This window comes from Blennius ocellaris (assembly GCF_963422515.1).
Source record: "Blennius ocellaris genome assembly, chromosome: 5".
Lineage (NCBI taxonomy): Eukaryota > Metazoa > Chordata > Actinopteri > Blenniiformes > Blenniidae > Blennius > Blennius ocellaris.
In genome coordinates this window covers 17,545,979-17,570,722 of record NC_137654.1, presented here as the reverse complement: position 1 = coordinate 17,570,722, position 24,744 = coordinate 17,545,979, and the positions used below count along the sequence as shown (strand labels likewise).

The 24,744-nt window shown below is 41.0% G+C and overlaps 1 protein-coding gene across 1 annotated transcript in view; it reads right to left on the bottom strand.

Moving 5' to 3' along the window:
* Positions 1-333: 333 nt before the first annotated feature.
* The window catches only part of mical1 (microtubule associated monooxygenase, calponin and LIM domain containing 1), a 30,928-nt gene continuing 6,517 nt past the window's right edge, over positions 334-24,744 (bottom strand). Inside the window, exons 4-25 of the mRNA XM_080497484.1 lie at positions 23,003-23,210; positions 21,260-21,367; positions 20,991-21,086; positions 20,726-20,881; positions 18,910-19,010; positions 18,386-18,643; positions 16,040-16,155; positions 14,269-14,395; positions 13,780-13,858; positions 13,147-13,294; positions 12,641-12,831; positions 11,350-11,456; positions 11,017-11,076; positions 9,229-9,460; positions 8,142-8,200; positions 6,356-7,109; positions 5,110-5,252; positions 4,922-5,029; positions 3,368-3,461; positions 2,635-2,728; positions 2,308-2,381; positions 334-2,004 (exon numbers count right to left, since the gene is read on the bottom strand). Of these exons, the coding sequence (XP_080353610.1) occupies positions 1,811-2,004; positions 2,308-2,381; positions 2,635-2,728; positions 3,368-3,461; positions 4,922-5,029; positions 5,110-5,252; positions 6,356-7,109; positions 8,142-8,200; positions 9,229-9,460; positions 11,017-11,076; positions 11,350-11,456; positions 12,641-12,831; positions 13,147-13,294; positions 13,780-13,858; positions 14,269-14,395; positions 16,040-16,155; positions 18,386-18,643; positions 18,910-19,010; positions 20,726-20,881; positions 20,991-21,086; positions 21,260-21,367; positions 23,003-23,210 (3,507 nt within the window). The 3' untranslated portion in view covers positions 334-1,810. The remainder of the gene's footprint in view (positions 2,005-2,307; positions 2,382-2,634; positions 2,729-3,367; positions 3,462-4,921; positions 5,030-5,109; positions 5,253-6,355; positions 7,110-8,141; positions 8,201-9,228; positions 9,461-11,016; positions 11,077-11,349; positions 11,457-12,640; positions 12,832-13,146; positions 13,295-13,779; positions 13,859-14,268; positions 14,396-16,039; positions 16,156-18,385; positions 18,644-18,909; positions 19,011-20,725; positions 20,882-20,990; positions 21,087-21,259; positions 21,368-23,002; positions 23,211-24,744) is intronic.

The window sequence follows — 24,744 nt, the reverse complement described above, 5'->3', positions numbered from 1 at the left end:
CATGTACAAAGGACATAGTTACATCTGATTGACACATGTGACATGTTTGATTTTAGCAGATGCCTCACATTATGTAGGTTGTGCATGCCATCTGACTTCCCAGAGGTTGGACTGCATTTGATGAAGATCTGAACAGTCTGATCCCAAAGGCTTTAGCGCAACACTTCTTTTTTCTTCTTCTTATAAGCGATAGCGTATGGCAACATGCACCACCAAAGAAAAAACATGGATGCGGTCTATAAACACCCCACCAAATGCATAAAACATCAAAGTGCATGATCTTTATTTGATATACTGTGAAGTGCTGTCCAGCTGGCACCAAGTGGCAGCAGTACAATGACTGTATAAGGCTCTTTTTCACTAACAACAAACTGGTCTTTGTAGATTTTGGCTATTGATCCAGCACATGAACAGGAACACCTGCAAATGATAAGATGACGGCATTGATAAATGAATTAACCTGCTCCACATGTGCATTTTTTCATTTATCTTTTTTTTTTTTTTTTTTTTTAATAAACTCACCCCAGTTAACCCTCCTGTTTCCATGTCTTACAGCAGCCGAATGTTGAAGGCCATCAGTGAACGCTGATCCGAGAGGACTGAACAATCAAACCCCTGAGATTAACTATTCGACATGCGATCAGGAAGGGACATGGTGGACTGCAGAAGTGCTCCCAAAGTCTTTAACATTCAAATATGAAAACAAGATTAAAAAAAAACAACAACAACAAACAGCATTTTAATGTTATAGCAATCTAAATCCCTCCTATTATCCTCAATATATCACCATCATCATCATCATAAACTAATGGCCCAAGTCTCTGGTTAAACATAATTATTTTAACTTTGTAGCAACTAATCGTGTACTAATGGACAATAATGTTTTTTTTGGGGGGGGGGCTATTTCTTATCGAAGAAAGCCAAAAATGTAATAAAATAGTTAAAAAAGTAACTTAATTCACTATTGGAAAAAGTTATAACATTATTGGCTTTTTACATTTAAAATGGCCCAAATAATTATGTCATTGGTCATTAATACATTATTGGTTGCCTCAGAGGCAGTTTTATTCAGCCTGAATCTCAAGACAATTTTTAAACATCAAATACTCTATATTTGGTTAAAAAAACCAACTTGAACAAAATGACTTTGGCTATTAGTTTAGAAGGGTGACGGTATATTTTATCAGTACAAATATTAAAGATAGATTTTAGATATGTATATTATGTGGACAGTAGCATTTATTGATGATGACACGAGTAAAGTAATGAACATCTCTAACTATTATCAAAAACCGTTGCCCGTCCCATGGTTTCTCTGCCTCTCAGGCTGCAGAGTCAGATGTGGCAGGATTCTCACTGCTGGGACTTTATGCTGCTCGTCTCCGCTTTGGACCCAAGTCACGTTTTTGACACTAAACAAGGCCAAGTCCCTGGCTGGGTAATGATCATCTGTTGGTGGTTCGACAGCGCAGCAGACAATAAAGATGGTGCTTCATACGTAGTCTGTTGCTATGACCCCGGTGTTGTGGCAGGAAGGGCTTATCGCTGCCGAGTTGTGAGCTGCAGCGGCTTTAAGACTCACATCTCCAGGCTTATGTCTCCCTCTAGGGGGAGGATTGCAACTGATGTTCATTCAGCCTCCAGGCTCAAGACGCTTCACCGTAATCCTGTACGTCGAGGGAACCACCGCTTGAGGTGCGTCACCCCTCCGACTCACATCTTTGGCTTTTGCGAACGTTTCAGGTTCCTGAACGCAGCGAGTGTCACACAGTGGTGCACGTGAAAGCATCGCCTGGGTCTGGTGGAAGCCTTATGCCCAGTGAACCTGAACTCCAGCCTTGGAGTGGCGTTTAGCCTCCATGATGGAGAACGCTTCTTGCTCCTCGCTCATCTCCTTCAGCCTCTTCTCCTCCAGAAACGACACCAGGGAGTCCCTCATGTCCACCACCTCCAGCATCTGCTGAAGGACCCGCTCTTCCTCCGCCTGCTGCTCTGACGTCTTGTCTGCCACACACACACACACACACACACACACAAAGAAAAAACATGCAGACTTTAGTTCAAAAATCGAATTACTATGGATGCCTTTCTGACAAACAGAAATAACATCTCTTCATGTAAATAATAAACATTAAAAAAACTCAAACCAATGGAGTTCTTATTAGAGGAGAAAACATCCAGGGTCATAATGTGCTTTAGATCGGCTGTAAAACAACTGCTGCTTGTTTAAGTTTGGGCGTGTGCCTTTAAAAACATCAACAGCAGCGTTCACAGTAAATGTGTCTGTTTGCAGCCTGAACTACACACCGCTCAGCTCCATGTACTTCCTGAGCTCCAGCTCTAAGGCGCTCTGCTTGTCCTCCAGCTCCAGCTGTCGAGACCTGAGAGAGAAAAACAAACAATCAGCGGAGTCACGTAGCCGCAGGCCGTCGTCGGGACACGCCGCTAAAGGAGTTTGGCCATGAAGACGGGCGGCCACGGTGCGAGCAAACAGTCACCGCAGTGTTCCTGCTGCGGGAAGTCTACGGCTGATGTGGACCGTGCGGCGACCGCGTCACTTCCAGTCCGCACATAGAGGGCCACGTTGTTCTTTGTGGGACTGCGTGTTTCTGTTCCGAGAGGCTGCACACTTACGCCACCATGAGGTCCGATTCCTCAGAGACCAGCGCGTTCTTCTCGTGAACCAGCTGGATCCAGTGCTCGATCATATCAGGAGCACCGCTGCTGCCTGCAGGACAAACATGGAGATGCTTTGATATGTGGGGTAAATAAACAGTGAGATAAATGAATGAAGAAAATGATTCAAGTATTGTGGAACTAAACTCATTCAATGCATCCAAAACAAGATCAACAAATGTAAAAGTTTTATTGAAAAAAGACAATCAATTACATCGTTTTTGATTGATTAATTCTATTCCATTACATTTTAATAATCATTATTTTGTATGCTTGAACTGTGTTAATCAAATAAAAGGTGCTACAAAATATACTATAATAACTTTTATTGATAAAAATAATAACTCCTATTATAATCATTTATATCATCTGTAGTAGCAGCACTTACTGATATGTATCAAAAATGTTCTTTAAAGTACAGAATAACCTTGCTTTTCCAAAGAGGGAGGATAAATCTGCATCCAACAATGCATGACCCACATGCTTTTTAAACTTTTGTATTGCTCAATATAATATTGACTATTTAATGTAAATTTAATTTTTACAAAGCAGCAATTGCTTCCAGCAATTGCTTCCAGCATGGAAGTTTGAAATATGTGTTAAAATAATAGAGTACCAGTCATAAATTCACTGGGGAAGTTTCAAGGCTAAATGAAAGTGGATTATGTTCAGTTCACAATTCCGTTCTCACCTGCTTCTCCCCGTAAAGTTCTCTCCAGGACCACACCTTTGTCCTCCAGGTCTTTGAACGTCACCTCGATCTCCTCCAGCCTCCTCTGGATCGACTGTGTCACACAAAAACAGTCAACGACATGCGTAAGTCAGAAGGTAAATAAATATATTACATAAAGTATATTGCCATGTAATTATAAATACAGATTATTTTTCATTTTTGTTCATGGATTTGGTATACCAGTGAATCATTGTCATTTTCTCTTTTTAAGGTAACAGCAGTTCCTGAATAAGCAGCATTAATTATCTGAAGAGGACACAAGCACACGGTTGCTCTAAAAGCAGTCCAAACTTCTTCCTCCTCATCTATGATCAGGTTGTGACAATCTTCATATCATTGAGCTCCTGTTCTTCCACTGATCTGTTCAGATCTGCTGCGATCACCACAGTTATAAAGAAACCTGGCTCAGACCCCAACAATTTCAATAACCTTCATCGCATTTCTAATCCATTTCTCTCAAAGATTCTGGGGCAAAAAATGTAGCGTCTCAAATACAAACACCTCTCCAACAACAACCTTAATGAACAACTCACATCTGGTTTCCATCCTCATCATAGCGCAGAAACAGCACTCATTAAAGTCACCAATGACCTTCTGGTTGCAGCTGATTCTGGACTACTATCCATGCTCTTCATCTTCCTACTCTTCCTCCTCCTCAATCTGAGTGCAACATTTGGCACCATCTGCCACTCCATCCTCCTCCACGGATTGAAAACCATGGGATTACCACAAACACCCCTGGACTGGTTCAAATCATACCTCTCTGTTAGCCAGCCCTCTCTCCTCCGGTGTCCCCCAGGGCTCTGTCATCGGCCCCATCTATCTCCTCCCCCATGGCCATATTAAGCATAGATGCAATATTAAACTTCTCTGCTATTCAGATGACACCCAGTTCCGCCTTTCCACCAGATCCTGGTTCTCCTGTAACATCATCAAACTCAACAGTGACAAATCAAAGGTTCTCATTGACTCCAAGTCTGCCCTCACCGAAGTAAACAGTTTTTCCATCACCTTTGACAGCTCCTCTGTTTCTCCCTCCTTTCAGGTTAAGAGTCTGGGTGTCATTTTTGACAATACATTCAAGCACACAGCAATAATGCTACTCGTTTTCTGTTGTTGTTGTTCTAAATGTTTTTTATTACTTGTTTTTAACTGTCTTTTAGCAAATTCACTGCACAGTGACCTTGGGGTGTGATAAATAAAAAATCATTATTATTCTTTTCTGCGTGGCGTGCAAATCCTAAAGTTGCTTTTGCACTGCACAAAGTAGATACACAACAGACTGTTTGCTGTACGACTTAACGGTTTTCCCTGTTCAAACGATGTTGCAGACTCATCCAGGACTGAACTCTTTGGGATTTGTAACATCAACAGACCAAAAATATTGTGAAAACAAAAGTTTCTAAACTTATCATCCATGTGTTGATAGATGTAACAGTGCTGACAGTGGATCAGCTTAATGAAATTGCGTAATCAAACACAATGAGCAAAGACTTTTTTTGCGGTCTTGACCTGAGCTTGTCGGAATCGCTGGATTTCGCTCATCTTGGCTCGTCGTTCCAGCGTCTTCATCTTCTTCAGCTCCAGCTTCTCGGCCTCGACGGGGTCAGAGGGCACACTCTGAAAAGACGTAACATCACTGAGTGTCCAGCCGCAAATGCAGCCTCAAACTATCACATCACTGGGAACCATCTTCTTACTTTCGTATCAAATAAGTCAATATCATCTCGTGCAAACATGTCGTCGTCGTCGTCGTCGTCGTCATCATCATCATCATCATCGTCATCATCGTCTCCTTCAGCACCCTCCTCTGAAGCACTGTGAGCATGTCTGAATGTTGTTTCTGTAGTAAATAATAAAAAAGAAGAGTTCGAAACACCACAGATTGCTTAAGGACTTAAATAATGGCAAAAGTATTTGCATTAATCAGCCATAACATTACAACCACTGACGGGAAAGTGAAAGTACGCAACATAGGTCATCTCTGCATCATGGCTGGAATGTATTACATAGCAAGAGAATATTTTGTTATCAAAAGTTTCTGTATTAGGGGCATGACAATGGGGAAACAAGGATTTGAGTCTGCTTGACAATAAAAAAAAGATCAAGACAATGACAATAGAATATAAATTCTTAATTAATCCCAGGGGGAAAGCCTTGGAAACGACAAAATGTGGTTGAAAAGAGGGAAAGATTCAATTTTATGCTCAATTAGCTGCCATTTGACTGAATCCAAAACTCTTCACTTTAGGCTTTTCAAGCCCAAATATCAAACTAAATGGGTCTTTGCTGAGGCTTCAACCATTCATGTGCCAATACATTACTAAACAAAACACTAATGTTTTGGCCCTCTTTATTTTTCCAATGTAAAACCCTGATCTCAGATTCTGTGTAGCCATGCTTTGCTTAGCATATGTGAATAACCTTACTTAATAAACTATACACCTACTGCTAATGAGTGTGGACAGACAAAACTTTTGTTTTGGGCAAGGTAAAGGCACACGGCTGAGTGAAACATTGCAAGGGACCCAGAGGTTGTTGGCCACCCACCAGTTGAGAACCACTGGTCTACATAACATCTCAAAACATCTCTACAACTGCAGCTGATCGGTGGTGTTCCCAGTTTGCAATGGTCAAAATCTATAAAAAATGATTCAAGGGAGGAAAACTAAGGACAGGGTCACAGGTGGTCAAGGCTCATTGATGCAGGTGGGGAATGAAGGTCAGACTGAGTGGCTGGATACAACATACAAGTTACTTTAGCTTACAGGACCACCGAATTTCAGGCTTGTTCTGATGTAAATTCACAGGAACACACAGCGGAGAACCAGTCAAGCGGCGTTTTAGCAGCAAAAGTGGGACGTAAACAACAATGCGAGTGGGCCTCATGTTATGGCTGATTAACCATTTCTCTGGCTCCGGGATCAAAGAAGGTTTGAAACTTACCGACTCTCCCTGGTTGAGTCACGAGGACACTGAGCCGGGTGGTGATTCTCGGCGACGACAAGTTCCAGGGGGAAAACTTGGACCGTACCCTGGTCTGCCCACTTGGCATTTCTTTCCTCCTGAAGCAGCGGCGGTTCCTGTTCTCCCGAATGCGACTGGCGGTACTCCCGCTCCAGTAGCCCTCCTCCTCTGTACCGTCCAGGCCCTCTGGTTTAGCGGTACCTCCTGCGTTAGCGGAGGAGGAAGAGCAGGAGGAAGACCCTCCGTGGGTCTCCGAGTCAGAGTCGGCACTGAAGCTCTGGAGGTTCACCAGCTGGTTCTTCTCCTCAGACGTGAGCTGAAGCTTTCGCAGTGACTGCTTGGGACGGGAATCTGGTCCTGCGCTTGGGGGAGGTGAAGGTGAGGGCTTGTCTGGAACGGGGGGATTAAAAAGGTGCACATTGCGAGGTTTTGCTCTTGGTGGAGAGGGCTGGGGGCTGGGAGACGCCTGCCGAGAGTTGCGTGGCTTTGGGACCGGGAGGATTTCCACCTCAGAAGGTGGAGTCACCTCGGGTTTAAGCGGAAGATCTCGGGGAGTTTTTGACATTTGGGTTTTGTCGGGATCTTCTTTGGGTTCAAGCACACGCCGATCTTCCACTTCGGGTGTGTGTGAAGTGGGCCCACAGTCCAGAGTGTGTTCATACTCCTCGTCCGACGGAGAAAGTGTGTAATCATCACTGGAAACCTCATCCTCTTCATTTGTATCTTTGTTGTCCTGAGGAGAGAAATGGCAAATGTTGAGATGCACAGGAAGGCGAATGCTTTTGGTGGGAAAGAAATGGGCATTGAAGAATAAAAACAGGAAGGTAGAGCGATCCAGTGTTAGTGTGGAAATTTACCAGAAAAATACAGAAATAAAAAGAAATAGAGCTTCTTTGATCCGAGATATCAGTATTTCCAGATTTGCACACATAAAACGTTTCAGCATAACTACATACAACCGATACAGAAATAGCCAGAAATGGCTCAGGATTACAATAACAGAAGGAATAAAGCTTCTGCAACAGCCTTGATATTACTATGTTAATGTATGATGGCAAAGGTATGAAATGTGGTTTGAGGTAGCCGCTTTGTGTCTATGACTATTGTGAGACATTACTTTCCTTTAGTTCCGTCATATCAGATGTGGATGAATTAATTACCTTGCCCCCGACATGTCACACTGGTGAGTTTCTCTATTGTTTGGAGACCGTCATGGTTTAATGGGTTGAATTATGCGCTTTTACAGTAACAGCACAATATGGGGCATTGAGGCAGCAAAAGATCACGGAGTGTGAAGAGTAGCATGTAATCTTGCCGTGAGCGGCTCTGAAGGTGTGGAAATAAGCCAGCATGCAACCAAAGTTGCATCAATATTCAGCTAAATGTTGCAATTTCTGCTTCAAACACAAAAAGCTCTTAAATTAAAAACCAAAATATCAAGAAGAATTTTAGATAAAACTAAAAGGAAATTTTTATTAGTCAGATTTTGACCTATTCTTATTTTTTGCTGAACTCCAAACCACAATCCAATTCAAACTGCGTTTTGTGACCTGCTACACCCTTATTGCATATAAATTAGTCCACACAGGACGTGGATTTGGAAACCATTGCTGTTGACTCGGCCCAGCTTCCCCCCCGCATAAATGACGCAACAGAACACTGTGCGACGGGAGCATGACAAACACAAAGATTCAGCATGAGGTCTCAGAGTCATCATCTGCTAAAGCAACAAGATGGCTTACATCTGCTCTGCTCAGTGACCCACCTTACAAGATGTTTCAGCCCGCTCCAGTTCTTCAGAGTGAATCTCACAGTAGAATCTCCCTACAGGGACGTGACAAAGGAACAAGAAAAAAAAAAAAAAAGTCAGCTAAACAGAAGAGTAAAAACCGGGCTGTTTTCTTCAATTATTAATCTGCTCTCAATCTGAACTGACACCCCACTTATAAAAAGGTTCGCAGCACAAATTATTAATTGTAGAAATAAATAAATTAGTAGAGGCTCCCTTATCGAAGCAAAACCTTTTACTGGCTGAGAGAGAGAACACATTATACCACAGGTGTGACAGTCGTTGAAACTACATAAACAAGCACTTTACAGTGATTTCTTTCTTTCCTGACACTACTGATGGGATTTCATACTTGTAACTCCTACACGGTGGAGGTGACTGCGATGATTCAAGAACCAGACGAAAAAAGATGTAATGTGTGAGAAGCACAGTCAAAAACACACAACACAATTGAACAACAGCCTGGATTAATATTGAAAAAAAGGGGCAGAAGTTGTCACTCATTTCACCTACTTTAGGCAATTATACAGCTATAAAACATTAAATAAAACCCAGCAGGTTGGATATAATTAAAGGCATAAGAGGTTTAAACACCTCTGATTAGCCATCCTATGTATTAGCAGATAAAACATGTACAAGTAAATATTCTAAGACAATACATAATCTGGTTTAGATTGAGCAATTTTAACATCCTGGAGAAGTGACTGTGACTCTACAGTTACTTTAAATCAGGACTTCTCCACCTCTGTAATATCTAGGGCCACCTGATATCATATTAAAATGCATTTGCATTGTCAGAGCTAAAAGTCTGACTTGCTTTGCCACTAAAAAAAACAAAATTATGAAAAAAATCCAAAAAAGAAAAAAGAAAAAAAAAAGAACCACTTAAGACAATGTGTGATGTGTTTGGTGACACACGAGAGGCATTACTTAAACTGTGAATATTGAATCTTTAAGTTGGTTAACCAGATGATTGCCGTTATATTTTATGGTAAATCTCACTAAATGTTTCAGGGTGGAGCGTGACTCAAGAGACCCGTGACCGTTATCTGAGGAGACCCACCTGTGTTCTGGTCAAACGTGTATCCTCCCAGTCGGAGTGTGATACCACACCGATGGCATTTGAAGCAGCTTCGGTGGAAGAACTTGCCCTCGGCGCTGATGCGCTCCAGCACGTACACCCTCTGACCGCAGAAGTAACACTCCTCGCTGTTGGTCATCAGCAAAGAAGTGCAGGGCTCCGGCTCGGGAGCCAGATCAGGCGTGAGTTCAGGGGATAGAGGTGGCACCGGTGACTACAAAGAAATAAAAAACAAAGTGAGATTCATGCAACTACTTTATCTCACTTAGTGTCGCTGTGTGCTGGAGCTGATCTCAGCTGACTATAGCTGAAGGCAGGTCACACCCTGTACAGGTTACCAATACATCACAGCACAAAACACGGAGACACGGACAATCACAAACAATCATATCCATATCTGAGAGCAATTTTACAAAAATATATATATATATTTTATTTTTTGTGCAAAAAATCTCACATTGGAGAAATTAAAAGGTGATTAATGTATTTTGGGGGGATTTTGACTTAATAGCTGATTACCAAAAAAAAAAGGACATACTACAACAAAAGACAACAAAACACCTATGTGCCTTTGACCGAAAGCGAGAAGAAAAGATGTAAATTAATTGATGGATTTGTTCATGAGAAAGATAAGCAAAATAGTGAGAGAAAATCCATTGTTCTGGTATTAATTCTATCTTAGTATTGATAGATGATGCACATCTGAACATATTCAATTCATTTCTCAAACTTTGTTAAAGATATACAACTGTGACTTTCTGTCCTTGAACTCAGATAAAACTGAAGTTATTAAATTAGGCCCAAACGGCTTTAGAGACCAACTATAAAGATATATTGTCACTGGATGCATTATGTGATGTCCAGTATCACTGCGAGGAACATTCTGACCAGGACTTATCCTTCGACTCCCATATTAAACAAGTCCACAGACTGCTTTCCTTCACCTGCATAACATAATTCTCCAAGATCAGGAACCTGTTAGTGACTCTGAGAAATAAACTATTGTTAATTATCATTATCAGTGTCCTAAAGGCTTTCTAACAACTGTTCAATTGAGTTAAAATGCTGCAGTTGAGGCCATTGACTGGAGCTAAGAGAGGTCACATCACTCCAATTCTAGCTCTTCATTGGCTTCCTGTGAAATCTCGAGTGGAATTAAAACATGTCTTCTTTAAGTTCTTAACAACCAGACTACTCTTGCTAGTTTCTAAAGAGTTTTCAGTTCAGCCTACTTTCATGTGGAAAAAGCTCCTATTTTAAATTCCAGGGATTGTGCCAATCTTGACATTTATACTCATGCTTAAAACTTGTTCAAGCTTACAGGACCATTTTCTAGTAAAGCTGCTATAGGTTTAGCCATGTAGGGAGATCTTTGACAATCATAGGTCACTAACACTCGTATGTTGTCTGTGCTTCCTATCTGGATTTTCTGCAACGTCCGTCTTTGGAACTGGAATGTTTATCCAAATCAAGGCCGCAGCGAGTGGATTAACTTGCCGTCTGATGTCAAGATGGTTGTTGCTCTCCATCGTCGTCTTATCTATTTCTTTCCGACTATCTTCTTACTCTAATCAGTGCAAGCAGAACACTGCCACCTCTGATTCTGGAGCTTCCGGACGTTTCTTCACGGTAAAGGGGATTTTTATTTCCCACTGCACTCTCATTGTATGTTTGAACATTTGGGATTGGTTTCTCTTGGTTTTCTGAATGTGTAAGTGGCAAAAGTAACTCGTGTCATCAGCTAGAAAAAGACAGGCAGAGAGCACTCACACTGTCTTCGTCTCCCATCCTTCTTAATGTTGCTGTTTTCTTCTCAGATGACAGTTTCTCCTTAAAAAAGAAATCAAGAAAAATAAACATCATATGACCTGATTTTGCTGATTATGTAGAGAGCAGTCCCGCTAAATATGATTAAGCTATTAGCTGAAACCACTTCCTTTGACAAGACAAAACAGACATGCGAGTCATCAAACAGAGACTGAAGCCGCCCCCCCAACGTGAACTCCAGCCAATGGGCCGATGTGCTCGAACACAAAAAAAAAATGTTTATCAAACATTTCTCTGGTCTGTGTCAACAATTAACTCCAGTCACGGTGGGCGTACCTTGCGTCTTTGCAGAGAGTTGTGCTTGAGTGTGTTGAGGAAGAAGACAGCAGACTGTGTCTGGGAGAGAGTCAGGGGCTTGGACGACGGCAGGAAGGCTTCAGGTTCTGGTACCAATGGAGAAAAATGTCACCAAACAAATTCAGCTAGTAAACATAGTCACCACCAGACCAGACTGCAAATCTAAACAGGACTGAATTGTCTCGTTGACCTACTTGCAGCTTTTCAGGAAGCTGCTTAAAATATCCTGACTGGACTTTGTTGAAATCTTCAAGGTGCATCTTTATTACCTGGAATCCTTTATAAGAAATACAGCCAGTGCCTTTAACTTGATTTTTCTGTGGTGTCACAGCAGCAGCAGCAGCAGCAGTAGAATTTAACTTGTCAATCTCCATATGAAAAAAACCAACAAAAAAACTCTCCAGCCTCTGCTGTGACTATCACTCCCACTGTTTCATCATTTGAGATGAGGTTTCTGAAGATTGACAGCTCCCTCCTGCCTGCCCATCAGTCAGCAGATCTCAGGCAGAGGGAGCACAGCATCACAGACACGGCGAGCGGTACAGTATATCACACCCACTTCAGCTCATTCAGCAGCCTCCCAATTGCCCTGCTCACATCCACACTGCAGAAACTCCTCCAAGCCTACAGAGAATGGAAAATATACCTCTGCTAGTGGCGAAAATCGTCCGTCAGCGCAGGAATAGCACTGTACTCCACCCCCACCGTCAGAGCCCTGTAAGCCCGCTCCATATGCTGCCTGCTCTCTGTGCCTGCTGCTGCTGCTGCTGCTGCTTGGCTGGCTTAGTGCAGGAGAGCAGCACAACCAGTAGAGGCTGGCTCGGAGGACAGCACAAGCCACTTAAAGCCCAATGAATTCTGGGTAACTTCCTCTTAAAGAGACAGGGCTGACAGAGCCGCTTCTCACCACTGGGCAAATTTCAGTGGGAGGACACCTGACCCTTTTAAGATGATGCTAATGCTGTGCAGTGTCTAAGCAACCAAGTTATGCAATAGTAATTCTGCTGTCACTAATGAGTTGTCATCAGAAATTTATTAGGCTACTAAGTAGCATCTTAACAGCAACTCTGAAAGTATTTGTATTTAAAATGAGTTTATGGATGTTGTTGGACCACGGATGCAATGCTGGAGTAGAGCTTGGAGCAGTGGGCTTGTGATTTTCAGTTTGGGGTCTGAATCTCACCAGTTGTTTTTCAGCCCCCAAAGGCAGCAGCTGCAGAATGATCATATCATGTTTAAAAAAAAAAATTATAATAAAATAAACGTTTACCTTTCGCTGGCACATTAAAAGCGTTTCGGATCTGCGTGAGGTAAAGCACCATAGACAACTTGTCTATCTGCTCACTGTTGGCTAGGTCGGACGGAGACATGACTGGTGGGATGCCCAGCTCCTTCTCCAGTACGCTGAAGGCCAACTGGTTGTTGTGAACAATGTTTGACTCGTCCAGGGAGGCCATGTCACTTTAGGGAAGAACGAGAAAGCAAACCACTCCACGTTATTAACTACAGAGAGTCAAACATGCTCAGTTTGTTTCGCTTATGGGGGCTGTTAGATCAGCGATGGAAATGTTGGCAGGGATATACACACATGCAGTTTTTTCTCCACTGGATGTAATTTATCCTACAAATGCACAATCTGCAACAGCCTGTGACAGATAAGGCATATGAATCTGTGCTATAAGGTAAAACGTGGGAAGTGGACCGGTTATCGTCCAGCATGATATTGTTGATTGTGTAGTGAATGGATTCTGGGCTGATTGCTATGTTGCAACTCACATGAGCTTGGGTCTGAAGTGGTGGATCAGAGCACACAGAGCCAGTCCGGACCTCCAAGATTGAGAGAAATCTTTGACATTCACACTCTCGTAACCTGATGTGTGTTTCTGGCACCATTTCAACAACTCCTCAAAACCACCAACTGAATCTAAAAACAGAAAAGGAAACATTAACAATGATGAGGTAGTAATATCCTTAATCGTTTGCAGTTCAGGATAAGACAACATCCATTTATGTCTGCAAATATACATGAGAAAACTGAGTTTTACGTACATTTTCAGGCATTTTATGTAGAGTTTGCATGTTCAACCTATGGCTGCATACGTTTTCTTTGATTACTCTAGATTCATCCAACACTCAATCCAGAGACATGGAAGCTTAAGTTTAATTGGTGAGAGTGAGTGAGTGCAGGAGTTACTATTTTCTGTCTGCATGCGTTTTCCTTTGGATGGACTGGTGACCTGTCCAGGGAGGAGGCTGCCAACAGCTCAGACAGTTTGGATATATTCCAACCCCACCCCAACACCACACGGACAACAAGTGGATGTTAATGTTTCCCAGATGTGTTTCCTGGTTCATCAAACAAAGCCCGGTATAAAGTAAAAGAATGACCATTAAAGAGAATAAACTGACCTTGCCGTGTGTGAGACAACCTGTCCTTGAGTTTCTTGGTCGATGGATGAGATTTATCCCCATCATAGAGGTGCTGCACCTAAATAGAGCAATGAGTAGATTTGTAAATATACCTTCAAAGACTTCATATCACTAAAGTGTGAACTATGCAAACATTTCATTTAGCACATCTGTTAACTAAAAAGAAAAGTGGTTTCAAAGTGCAGGTAGTACAGAAGAATCTGGGGTTCCAATGGTTTCCCAGAAATATTTTATTGATTATTCATTCAGAAAAAAAACACAATAGTATGCATAAATCCTTATCAGCCTGCAGTTGATGCATATTAGCATGTGTTTTTTTTCACTGTGAACTTGTCTTATGTGGAATGCTGGCCAGTGCCGTTTTACTTTGCCATCTGGATTTTAATCTGCCACTGTGGATAACCTTCACAGCGATTAAAAAGACTGCTTTGAGTTTGTGTTGAGTAAATAAAGGAAAATAGTGCCAACCTGGTGCGGCTGGATGGAGGACAGGTTGACCCTCTGGTATCGTGTTTTGGGGTTGATGCTGTATGCAGCGTAGTTCTTGCTGGTGTTTTCCGGTGTGGTCTGAGAAAGGAGCTGGTAGATGCTTTCTCTGAATATTTGTGAGAGAATTAAAGGAGAACACTGTCAATAGACTGCCGTTGTAATACCAAGAACAGATGACTCCATTAATTAAAAGTTTAACACGTTGTTAAATTGAAAAGACTTTATAATAGTTTACTATAACATGCACATGCACATACACTTTAGTTTTTGTAATAGTTGAGCTCAGTGGTGGGATCTACCGGGCTGGACTGAACCCTCTGGTAGACGAGTTCTGCCCCATATGTATCGCTATTTTCATTTTCCAAAGTGGCACATTTCATGAGACCTCTTTCCTAAAGCTGCAGAATCCTCGTTGTTTCATTCCCGTCACATAAGAAAGCAGCCAGAAATCATTTCTGTGCCTGTGCAATCAAAACACTCCGCCGCCACGTTAATTATCTCAGGATGGATTATGCTGCTGATGAAGAGACGCACAGGTATGCTGATGAATTCAAGCCAAATAGTTTAAAACTTTAGATAGTAAAGTTACTTCTATCGGCTAAGTTTTAAAATACTTAAAATCTATAACACTGAAACTACCTCATTGATCATAACCAACTAACTAACTAACTAACTATAAGACCAAGTTTTCTTTTCCTGGAATCAAGTCTGGCAAATCGTGGTCGTCTTATTTCATTTTCTAAAAATTCAGCTTCAGAAACAGGAGAAACATATTCGAGGAGATCTTTGGACAATTGACTGCGGCACTCAGAGGCACATTTTAAACTAAATGGTGACTTGCTGAGAATACAGGGGATAAGATGTGCAGTCAATCTGTTACATCTTCAGGTTTTAGAAAGCGATTTCTGCCAAAATGCCTGGTAGATGGTTTGTCAGGTTTAAGGGGTTTCAAAGGCTTCAAAGTAACGCATCAAGTATTTGGATCGCAGCGCGGATGATGCGCTCTGGGAGAAGTAAGGTGGAACTGGAACATGAGAGCACACATTTATTACATATTTAAAATGTTGTCACTTTGAATTTGTAGAGAGTGAAACATTTAAATCGAATGGTTCAACAATACAAAACTCCTTGTTGAAGGGTGTACTGTATAAGCTTTTGGATGCATGATTATTACAAAGTTAAGAATAAATGATATGACAATAATAGTATTAAATATAATATACTTGTTCACATTAGTAACTAGGTATATAGGGATAAGGGGTAGGACTTTTTTTTAAACCTCCTCCCACTCTTTTCTGAGCATGTGGAAACATGAGAGAAAATGAAATACTTTTTTTCCATTCCTTTTTTCGCTCCTTTTATGGGCCTGTGTTTTGTAGTGTGTTTGCCAAAGAGACCATGAATACATTGAAACATAACGTATCACAGTTCAGTCAGTCTTCCTCTTTATTTAGATTATATTTATGTAACGATGGCAATGAATCTGCAAAATACCGCTGAACCCTCATGTCCCCTTTAAAAAAAAATCTGTTAATTTCATGTGTTTGTTTTGGTTTTTTTAATCATTATTTTAACAAATACAAATAATTTAGTCTGCAAAATGTTTTTTCCAAATACAGAGGGGTTGTTTTTATGTTTAGACCAATGGTGGGGTTTTTTTTTTTGTGGATTTTAAGATAGTGATCACCACAGGAGAAAACATTCCTGATTTTATTGTGTGCAGTTTGGACATTTTATGACATTTACTCACCGCTCAGCCAGGACTTTGAAATGTGGGACTCCCATTCCCCAGCTCCTCACCATCCACGCTGTGTCGAAAGCAGCCATGAAGCCCCGGGCGATGCCTGTGCCTAGAGGCCAGAACGGCTGCAGAGCACAGAGTGCGGCATGCGACAAGTCAATGTAATGCAAACTGTCTCACAATTAGCAGAAGCAGGAGGCCACAGTGAGCAGTTACTGCATAAAGAATCATGTTCTGATGACATTTTTTTTTTAAATCTCCCTCGCATGTGTTTAATCTGCCTCGTCTTTCCTCCTTGCACAAGAGCGTGCCACATTTCCAGACAGTCATTATCAAGATAATCTAAAAGTAAACGTGACTCACTATCTGGGGAAATTTACTGAGCTTATTATCAAGTAGATGTTTACCCAGTTCACCATCTTCATTTAGCTTACCAACATTTGCCAAGTAGAAAACAAAATGTTCTCGAAGCAGCTGCGACGGGATTTTTTTTTAGCTTTGCAAAACCGTAGTGTCGGTTTTTGTGGGTAATTTGGTAATCGATCGTGACACATTGTAAAAATCTGACTATGTCCAGCTATTGACATAATTGATTTTAACAACTCTTAAAAACACAATCTCTAGGCTTCACCTTTATATTGGAAGTTACTACATATCATGAACAGTCTTAGAGTTATTGTGATAAGAAGTTCATGTGCCATACACTGTCAGCAGTTACAGGATATTAATGCAAGGGTTAAACTATTCCTGTTCTGCATTCATTTAAATGGTTTCAGGTTATTTTTTTGACAGTTTCAGTTACAGAGGAAGCAGATATCATCCCTGCAGCTCAGCAATGCAGCTATCAAAGTGGGCTTGTTCTCAGGTTACACATCTCCAGTTGCATAACTTAATGTCATTGGGTGTTTCAGTCTTTTATCACAATACACTTTATTAGTACTAAATGAATCCTTCATTAAATGCTAAATACTGAAGGAATCTGTATACTACTGTACTTATTTAAAAACTATACACCAAATTGGTCTGAATACAGAAGTGTTTTTTGTTTTTTTTAAATTATAACTGGGTTTCTTTATTTTGATGTATTCTCAAAGTCTGGTGAAGTACTTTGAATTGTCGTATGTTTGAATGGTTCTATAGCTGCATAAATAAGCCCATCTTGCCTTGAAATAAGGAAATTAATTAACTGGATCCTATGTGTCACTTTGTTCAGCAGCTCCTGGCTCTCGCGTGTGATCGGCGTGTCTGAGGATTTTCTCTGCTGACCAACATCAGAATTAGCCCGTTTGAAATTAACTCACATGGGAAATGAAGCGCCACCTCGAGTGGCCCTTTTGATGTCTTTGAATTAAATTCAATAACAATTAAGTGTCTTCTTATCTAGATTATTTGTTTGCTGCCTTTCCTTATGGTGGGTTTGAATGCAATATGCAGAACATCCTTTCCATGTGCATGTATAGGATTAAGAACTTATTGATTTTTCTCTGGGCAGGTGTTACGTGTTTAACTTTTAACTTACATGCATATTTAAAATAACCTTTTTTGTAGCCATGCACATTGGTGTCATTACTGAAAATGATTAACTTATTACACTGTGCAATTCGTTATTGAAAAAGTACAGTTAACATACAACTGACTGCAGATAAAACGTAACAACTTGCTTGTTAAAGCATCTTCTTTCTTATTGCAGATTCTCTCAGTGATTCCTGTTACAATGCGGTGCACATAGTAGCAGCTGTGTTACTGCCGTGCTGCTGTGACACACGAGCTGAGCTGTCTGATTGAGTTTAATGACTGATTCACTCATTAGCTTCAGCCAAAGTTAAAAATAAAACAAATAGCTTTATTGTCAGCATATATACATGTACTGTTCCCATTGTTTATTTATACAAATATAGTCAAAAATGTAGCGATAGTTGAAGCACAAAGGCAAGGAGAAAAAAGGCAAAATAAAAAAGTCTAAAGAAGTGAAGATGGTCGTGTTGGCAGCTGGACAAGCATTGAGCAGTGTGAGTGTCAACATGATGAACAGTCACATCAGTTAACAGAGAAAGATGATCTATTATCTGCACGTTAGAACGTGTTAATGAGTTCAATTAGAAACAGATGGATGCTTAGATTTGTTTTAGTTTGCTCATGCTAATCACAGTAAAACTTGCTAATAAATGCTCTTATGCTAAGTAGCAAATGTTGGTTGATGTTGGACTTTTTAAGCATTTTATATATATATATATATATATATATATATATATATGATCATACAGTAATCATTTATTTCCTGGTGATATCTTAGCAGCACGAAGATGTTGAACCAAACAAATGTATACTGTGTGACCTTGAAGTGCTGCCCCCTACCTCCACCAGGCAGTCTCCAACGAGACCCGTTAACAGCTTCTTGCCCCTCCTCTCCCTGACCAGCGAGGCGTTCTCGGCGCGGTGCATGCAGGTGAAGTCAAACATGGCCACGTCGGGCTGGCCGGCGTGATTCTGAGCGAACTCCAGGTCTGTCAGCTTCCCACCGGTGGAGAAGTGGGCCGCATCGTGGGCATAGTGAACCAAAGCCTCGTGGTCCACATTCTCAGGAGCCAGCAGCTGCTCTGCATCACTGTAGTCCTGCAGAAACATAGAGGGAGAGAGAGAGAAACAGAGAGAGATGCTTACTGATGACCCACAGCACCTTTTCCATAAAACGGAGAGACAGGTGCTCCACTTGTTTTGCTGCATTTGTAAAGAGGCAAAGCTGCAGGGGAAGAGGAGGATGACTGAGGGATTGTCTGTTTCATCTGTCTGATTGCTTTCTTTCCACATTACTGGTTTGAGGTGGAGCTTGTGTCAATGCAAGTCACACTTCTTCCTGGTAATTGATGTGTTGTTTTCACCTGTTTAATGACCCCTTTCTTGAGCAAGCTCTTCTTTTTGGCAGTCATGACAAAGTAGTGGGTGTCGTCTTTGTAGTAGACAATATTCTCCAAATCAATACCTGGAACAGAAAGAGGAGAGGGAGCTTTTAGTGTAAAGAGAGAGGGAACCCAAAAAAGCGGCGTTTATCGCAGAGATATTTTCTCTTTGGCATTAGCTCAGTAGTTATAGGATGGCTGGGCATTTAGTGAGGCACACGCGGGAGAGGTCAGAGAGGCTTTTGGAAGCTGTTAAAATGGGTGTGATCACAGTAAACGTGATCATAAAGGTCAGGAGTTTAAAACCTGCAGTTTGGTGAAAATGAAAGTGCAGAAGCTGCACAGCAGGTCAGAGAGGAAGGGCAGATTTCATCAGTGTTAACGCCGTCACAGGAAATTAAATGTGGATTGGAGCTCAGATTAACAGCATTGGTGCTCATTTCACCTGTCAGGCGAAACACAAACTGGCAGTGTGAACATTTGTTTTATGCCTTCGGGGCTGCTGCATGCAGCAGGGCACAATGGAGGGGGAAGAAACTCGAAACGCAACATGAAAATAAGCTGTTTTTATTTTATGGCTCAGTGAATCTACGTCTCACCGTTCCTCCTGCTTCCTCCAGATGCACCGGATTTCTTTTTTTCTTGTACATATTGTACAATTATTGACTGATCCTGGGTGTGAATGATGGTATAGTGCTGAGCACTCTCACCTCACAGCTTGAATACCCCGATTTGATTCCTGCGTGGGACCTGTGCTCTATGTGTAGAATCGTTCCCCCGTGCATCGGGAAGAGTTCTCCCGCTCTTCCTCCCAATGGCTTTGTCTTGTTTTTTGAGATTGTACAGCAATTTGAAGAAATATTTAAGTCATCTAACCATCCGGGTATTTGTCAGTGTGAAGCACTACTACATTTTACCGCTTTAAATAAATACTGAGAGAACCTGAACTGCATGTTGGCGGGTGGTTAACATTCTAGGCTCGTCTGTGGAATTTGCATGTTCTCCTTGTGTTTACAAGTTTTCTACAGGTACACCAGCTTCCTCCTTAAAATTTGTTTCTGTTTTATTTAGATCTGCCAGTGAATCAACACTCATTTATTTTGTCCTTTTGTATCCAACAGAGACATGGACAATATGTACAACATGTAATACACGCGTTTCTCATAATATTTGAATACTATTAAAAAGTTGAATGTATTTTTCAAAATTTTAATTGTGATACTTATATTTAGTTTTTTGAAAAGGAAAGAAATGATCTTATTAAATAGTCTGACATGCTGTTTTTTTTCCCATTTACAATATTTAGAAGCTATACATGCAAAGAATAAAACCCCTAAAAAAATCCTTTAAATATATTGGAGTATTTACAGCATATATAAAATATTGGCACTGTTGGGATGAAATGATTTATTTGTTTTTTTTTAAAACGATGCCCCTGCACATATGTAAGTGGTTTTGTTGATCAGTCGTAAAGCAGTGCTTTTTACTCGCTGAAAGGTGCTAAATACTAAATATTGATGGTCCCAGTTTGGTTCCAGGCTCGGGGCCTCTCTGGGAACACATGCATGTTGGGGTGATTAGTCACTCAATCGTAGGCGTGAATGTAAGTGTGTGTGACCGTCTGTCTCTCCATGTTTGTCCTGTGAGCGACTATCGACCTCGCTTTTTCACCCATTGTCAGCTGCGATACAGTAGATGGAAAGACGGATGGTAAACTCAAGAGCTGCTTCACTCCACATACAGATGTCCTCTTCCGTCCAGTTGAAGATGGCTGCAGATTAGTTTGATTCAGACTTACCCGTCTCGGTCAGCAGCTCTTGAAAAAACTTCTGGTTATAGATTCGGGCCACGCCGCTGATCTCTGCCACCTGGGCTTCGGCAGCTGTATTTCCATTTACGAAATTGGCCGTGATGCCGATAGCGAGCTTTCCTCTCAGCTCCTTATGTTTGAAACCTGAGAGTTTGGAAAAGAGGGAATAGTCATGCTTTGAAACGATGCGGAACGGCAAAGGCTTACGAAATTGTTGCTGAGCACTATAACAGTAATCAGAGATTTGCCTCACCATCGGGGACAAACCGGCCTCCGCCAGCAGAGATGAAAACGTCGAATTGAAACGTTGTGGCTGGGTGAGAGCGCGGCTGCAGTTTCGCCATCCAACCTTACAGAAAGACATCAAACTTTTATGCGTCCTTCACCTCAGCAGGTTTCGTAATAACTGTACTGAAATACACACTGGCTGCTTCATAAATATTCCGAGTTCATAAAAATATTGGAAGATATAATGAGAAAAGCGAAGGGCCGAGGTGAGTGATGGCTGTTAAATGTAGATACCGTTTTCTCCTGCGGGCTCGATCAGGCCCTGAAACTCCACGCCAGTGTGAACCTCCACACCGAGGAGAAGTGACACTTTCAGAAGGATCAGCTGCAACTGACGAATGCCTGCAAACACAGGAAGGCTTAGATCAATGGAAATATGTGCAGCAAGCAGTTGAAACGATATTAAAAGTCCTTACTTCTCTCGGATGATATGCTCTTAAAGATTCTTCAGGTTTCAGATGAAAGACACTATTTCAATAGATTTTCTCTGCAGTATTCTATTATTTTATTTTGGTATTTCATTGATCTAATCATTTTCACATGAACACCTCAATGCTTCTTTTCTGGGGGGTTTTATTGTTTGATGGATTGCTCTTGTCTGTGGGAGAGTGGCACATGAATAGCCCACTTGGGATAAATAAAGTTCTGTTGATGTGAATCTATTTCATTGAGCTCACTTTTAGATTTTTCACATTCTGAGAATCCACTAGAGTCGTTTTTTATGATTCACATCTTCATATCAGCTCAAGACCTCTTTATTTATCTTTTCCAGCCCCACTATGTCACTGCTCAGTTTATCATCTGAATATAAACTTAGTTTCTTACGGGACAGATCACATTCCAGAAGCTCGCTCATTTAAAAAAAACAAATACTGGGTTTACTTCATGCACATGTTAGTAATTTGACATCAGCCTGAACCTATTCTTTTTGAAATGATCTCGTCAATGAGGCAACAGGAACCATTTAATAAGAGAGAGTACATTTTGACTTATATCTTGAACATCTAATCACAAGACGAATATCTTTTCTTGAAAATAAATTTTTCTTCACGGTTATTATCATTATTCTTTTTTTTATATTCCTTGCATCCACTGCAGTAGCTTTCTTATGACCCACGATTCAATATCCCCTTCTTCATCTTTTACTGCTGTATGTTCCCTTCTGCTCATCTTCTACGTATAACTGGGACATTTCAGTTAATTTGCCTTTACAATATCTCGCACTCCATGACCGGCCAGCTTCCAGGATCCCTTTATCCCCAATACTAATGACTCTGCTAAATGTAGCATCAAGTGGATTTCATTACTATAATTTGATATCGGCCTCAACAAGTTCCATCTAAGGTGATGTGCCCCAACGCCCCCAAGCAGCCGACACAAGACCTGTTACCTACAGTACTTCCTTCCCTTCCTTGTTTCCTCTCAGTGACCAATGAGACCTTCTCATCAAAAAATGTGCATAAGTATGGATATTAATTCATATTTTCTCTTCTTGAATTATTATCATTATGCTCAATGTTATAGTTCTTTCCATATTTAGTAATAGGAGTAGCCATTTCTTATTTTACCTCACTTGGATCAGAGAAATTCCCTTTCCATTTCCATGTATTTTATATCTTTATGCATTTATGTGTATTTGTAGTTTTCCTGATTCTGGTTCTTTGGATGCATGCTCTATTTTGTTGTATTTTTTTAATTTTTTTAATTAATGATAAAAAAAACATTTAGGGAAAATACAGTATTTTGTAAAGCACGACACATATCAACTTTGACTGACTGACTTCATTCAATCCAACAGAAGACGAAAGGATAGATGGTTGAATACTTTAATATTTTTTCTGTCACTGTACGTAACCCCTCAGGTCATTATCTGTATAAGAAGCTGATTTAGCTGCTCTTTAACAACACTGCGATTCAATTCACTCACATTTCAGTGAATCCTTGTTTCAGTTGCTGAGAACAGTTAGAGTTACTTACTGATGTGATCCAGCGTGCCGGAGCAGAATTTGCCGTAAAACTTTTTGGCTCCGAGTCCGCGGAGGTCGTAGATGGTGTAGGGCCAGAGATGGAGGACGTTGTTCCTGGAGAAGGACTCTCTCTTCTCCAGCACCACCACCTGGGCCCCCAGCAGAGCCAGCTCGATGGCCGCTCGCAGTCCACATGGACCAGCACCCAGCACGAGACACTGAGATGGGGAGAGAGGTGCAAAGAAATGCCTTAACGTAACGGAGGGAAAGTGCTTCACAATCCATGACGGTGTTGTTATAGGAACATAGAGTGGCTTCTTTGCAGGGGTGGGCAACCTTGTGATCGTGCAGTGACCATCAGCAAGTGTCACGATCACCAGCAAGCTATCGTAAAGACAATGTGCCTGTTAATTACTAGGGTTTGCAAAGTGAGCATGTGTCCGACTTAAAAACTGCTTTTAGTCACTCATAGCATATTGCACCAAATAGCCAAACAGCCACAGACTGCAAAAGCACGTACAGATTGATGCTACAACCAATACATATTTTAATTTGTTTTATTGTGAAGCACTTGGCAGTTTTAATCTGTGAAAGTGCTATAAAATAAAATGGACTTACTTCTATGTATTTCCATAATTTCCTTTCATTTTAATCAGTCCAGATTTGAAGTATTATTGACTTACTATTGTCAGTGAATGAAAATTAAATGAGGAGAGTTCTCTATTGGGTTTTTTTTTCCTGATGAAAAAAACAAAATAAAACAAGCATTGATAGTGTTTTCGTGACTGTGAAAAGCTGGTTCCGTTCATGTTGGCCGATATTCAACGGCAGGCCTTTGCCAGTGTGTCAGTGATTATACTGTGGTGTGCCAACTGTGGCAATATTTCCCACCAATGCTTCATTGTCATTGTAATTTTAAGAACAATATCACTCCATATGCCGTCTTTGGCGCCGTCATTAAAGCAGTGAAGTATAAATAAAACATAAGTGATGAATAGAAAGAGCAGCAGAGAACGAATGGCTGTGTGTGAATCTTTTCTCAATGATTGACAGTCGTCCACAGTTTCTTCCAATATATAATCTTTGACGTTGAGCTCCGTGTTGAACCCTCACGTCATCCAAGCGAACAATATTGCCGGTCCCCACCCATCTTTCTCAGCAGCTGAAACACGTCTCATCTCAACTACTGGAAGAGATGAGATTTAAAACGCACTTGAAGATGTTTTCATTTAAGAAAGCTTTTGGCTAAATCCTTTTCTCACGTTTACTGCATTTTATGAAATTCGGATGTCCTGTTTAATTGCACCAATTTTATGTACGGCACTGTGTGAGTTTTATCTGTGAAAAGCACTTTAGAAATACATTTTACTTACATTTTCTGTGAGTCCACCTCTAAAACCTTCAAGAAATCTCAACAAGTTCAAAACTCCACTGGCTCCCCATCAACCAGCGCATCCAGAAGAAACTGGCTCCTCTCCACCTCTCCCAGGACCAAGAGCCAGGCCTGGAGGGGCAGCTCCTTCACAGCTCAAATCTCTACTGAAAACTCGTCCTTTTAGCTCGGCTTGAAATGTTTGCAATGTCTGAACTCTTTCATGTATTCTTTCCTTGTTTAGCATTTTTTTTTTTTTTTTTTTTAACAAATCATACTTTATTGTTTAATCTGCAAAAAGCGTCTCCGAGCTTGGTTAAAAGCACCCTATAAATAAACTGGATTACAACAATAGAGAGTGTCTATTCTGCTGCTCTCAT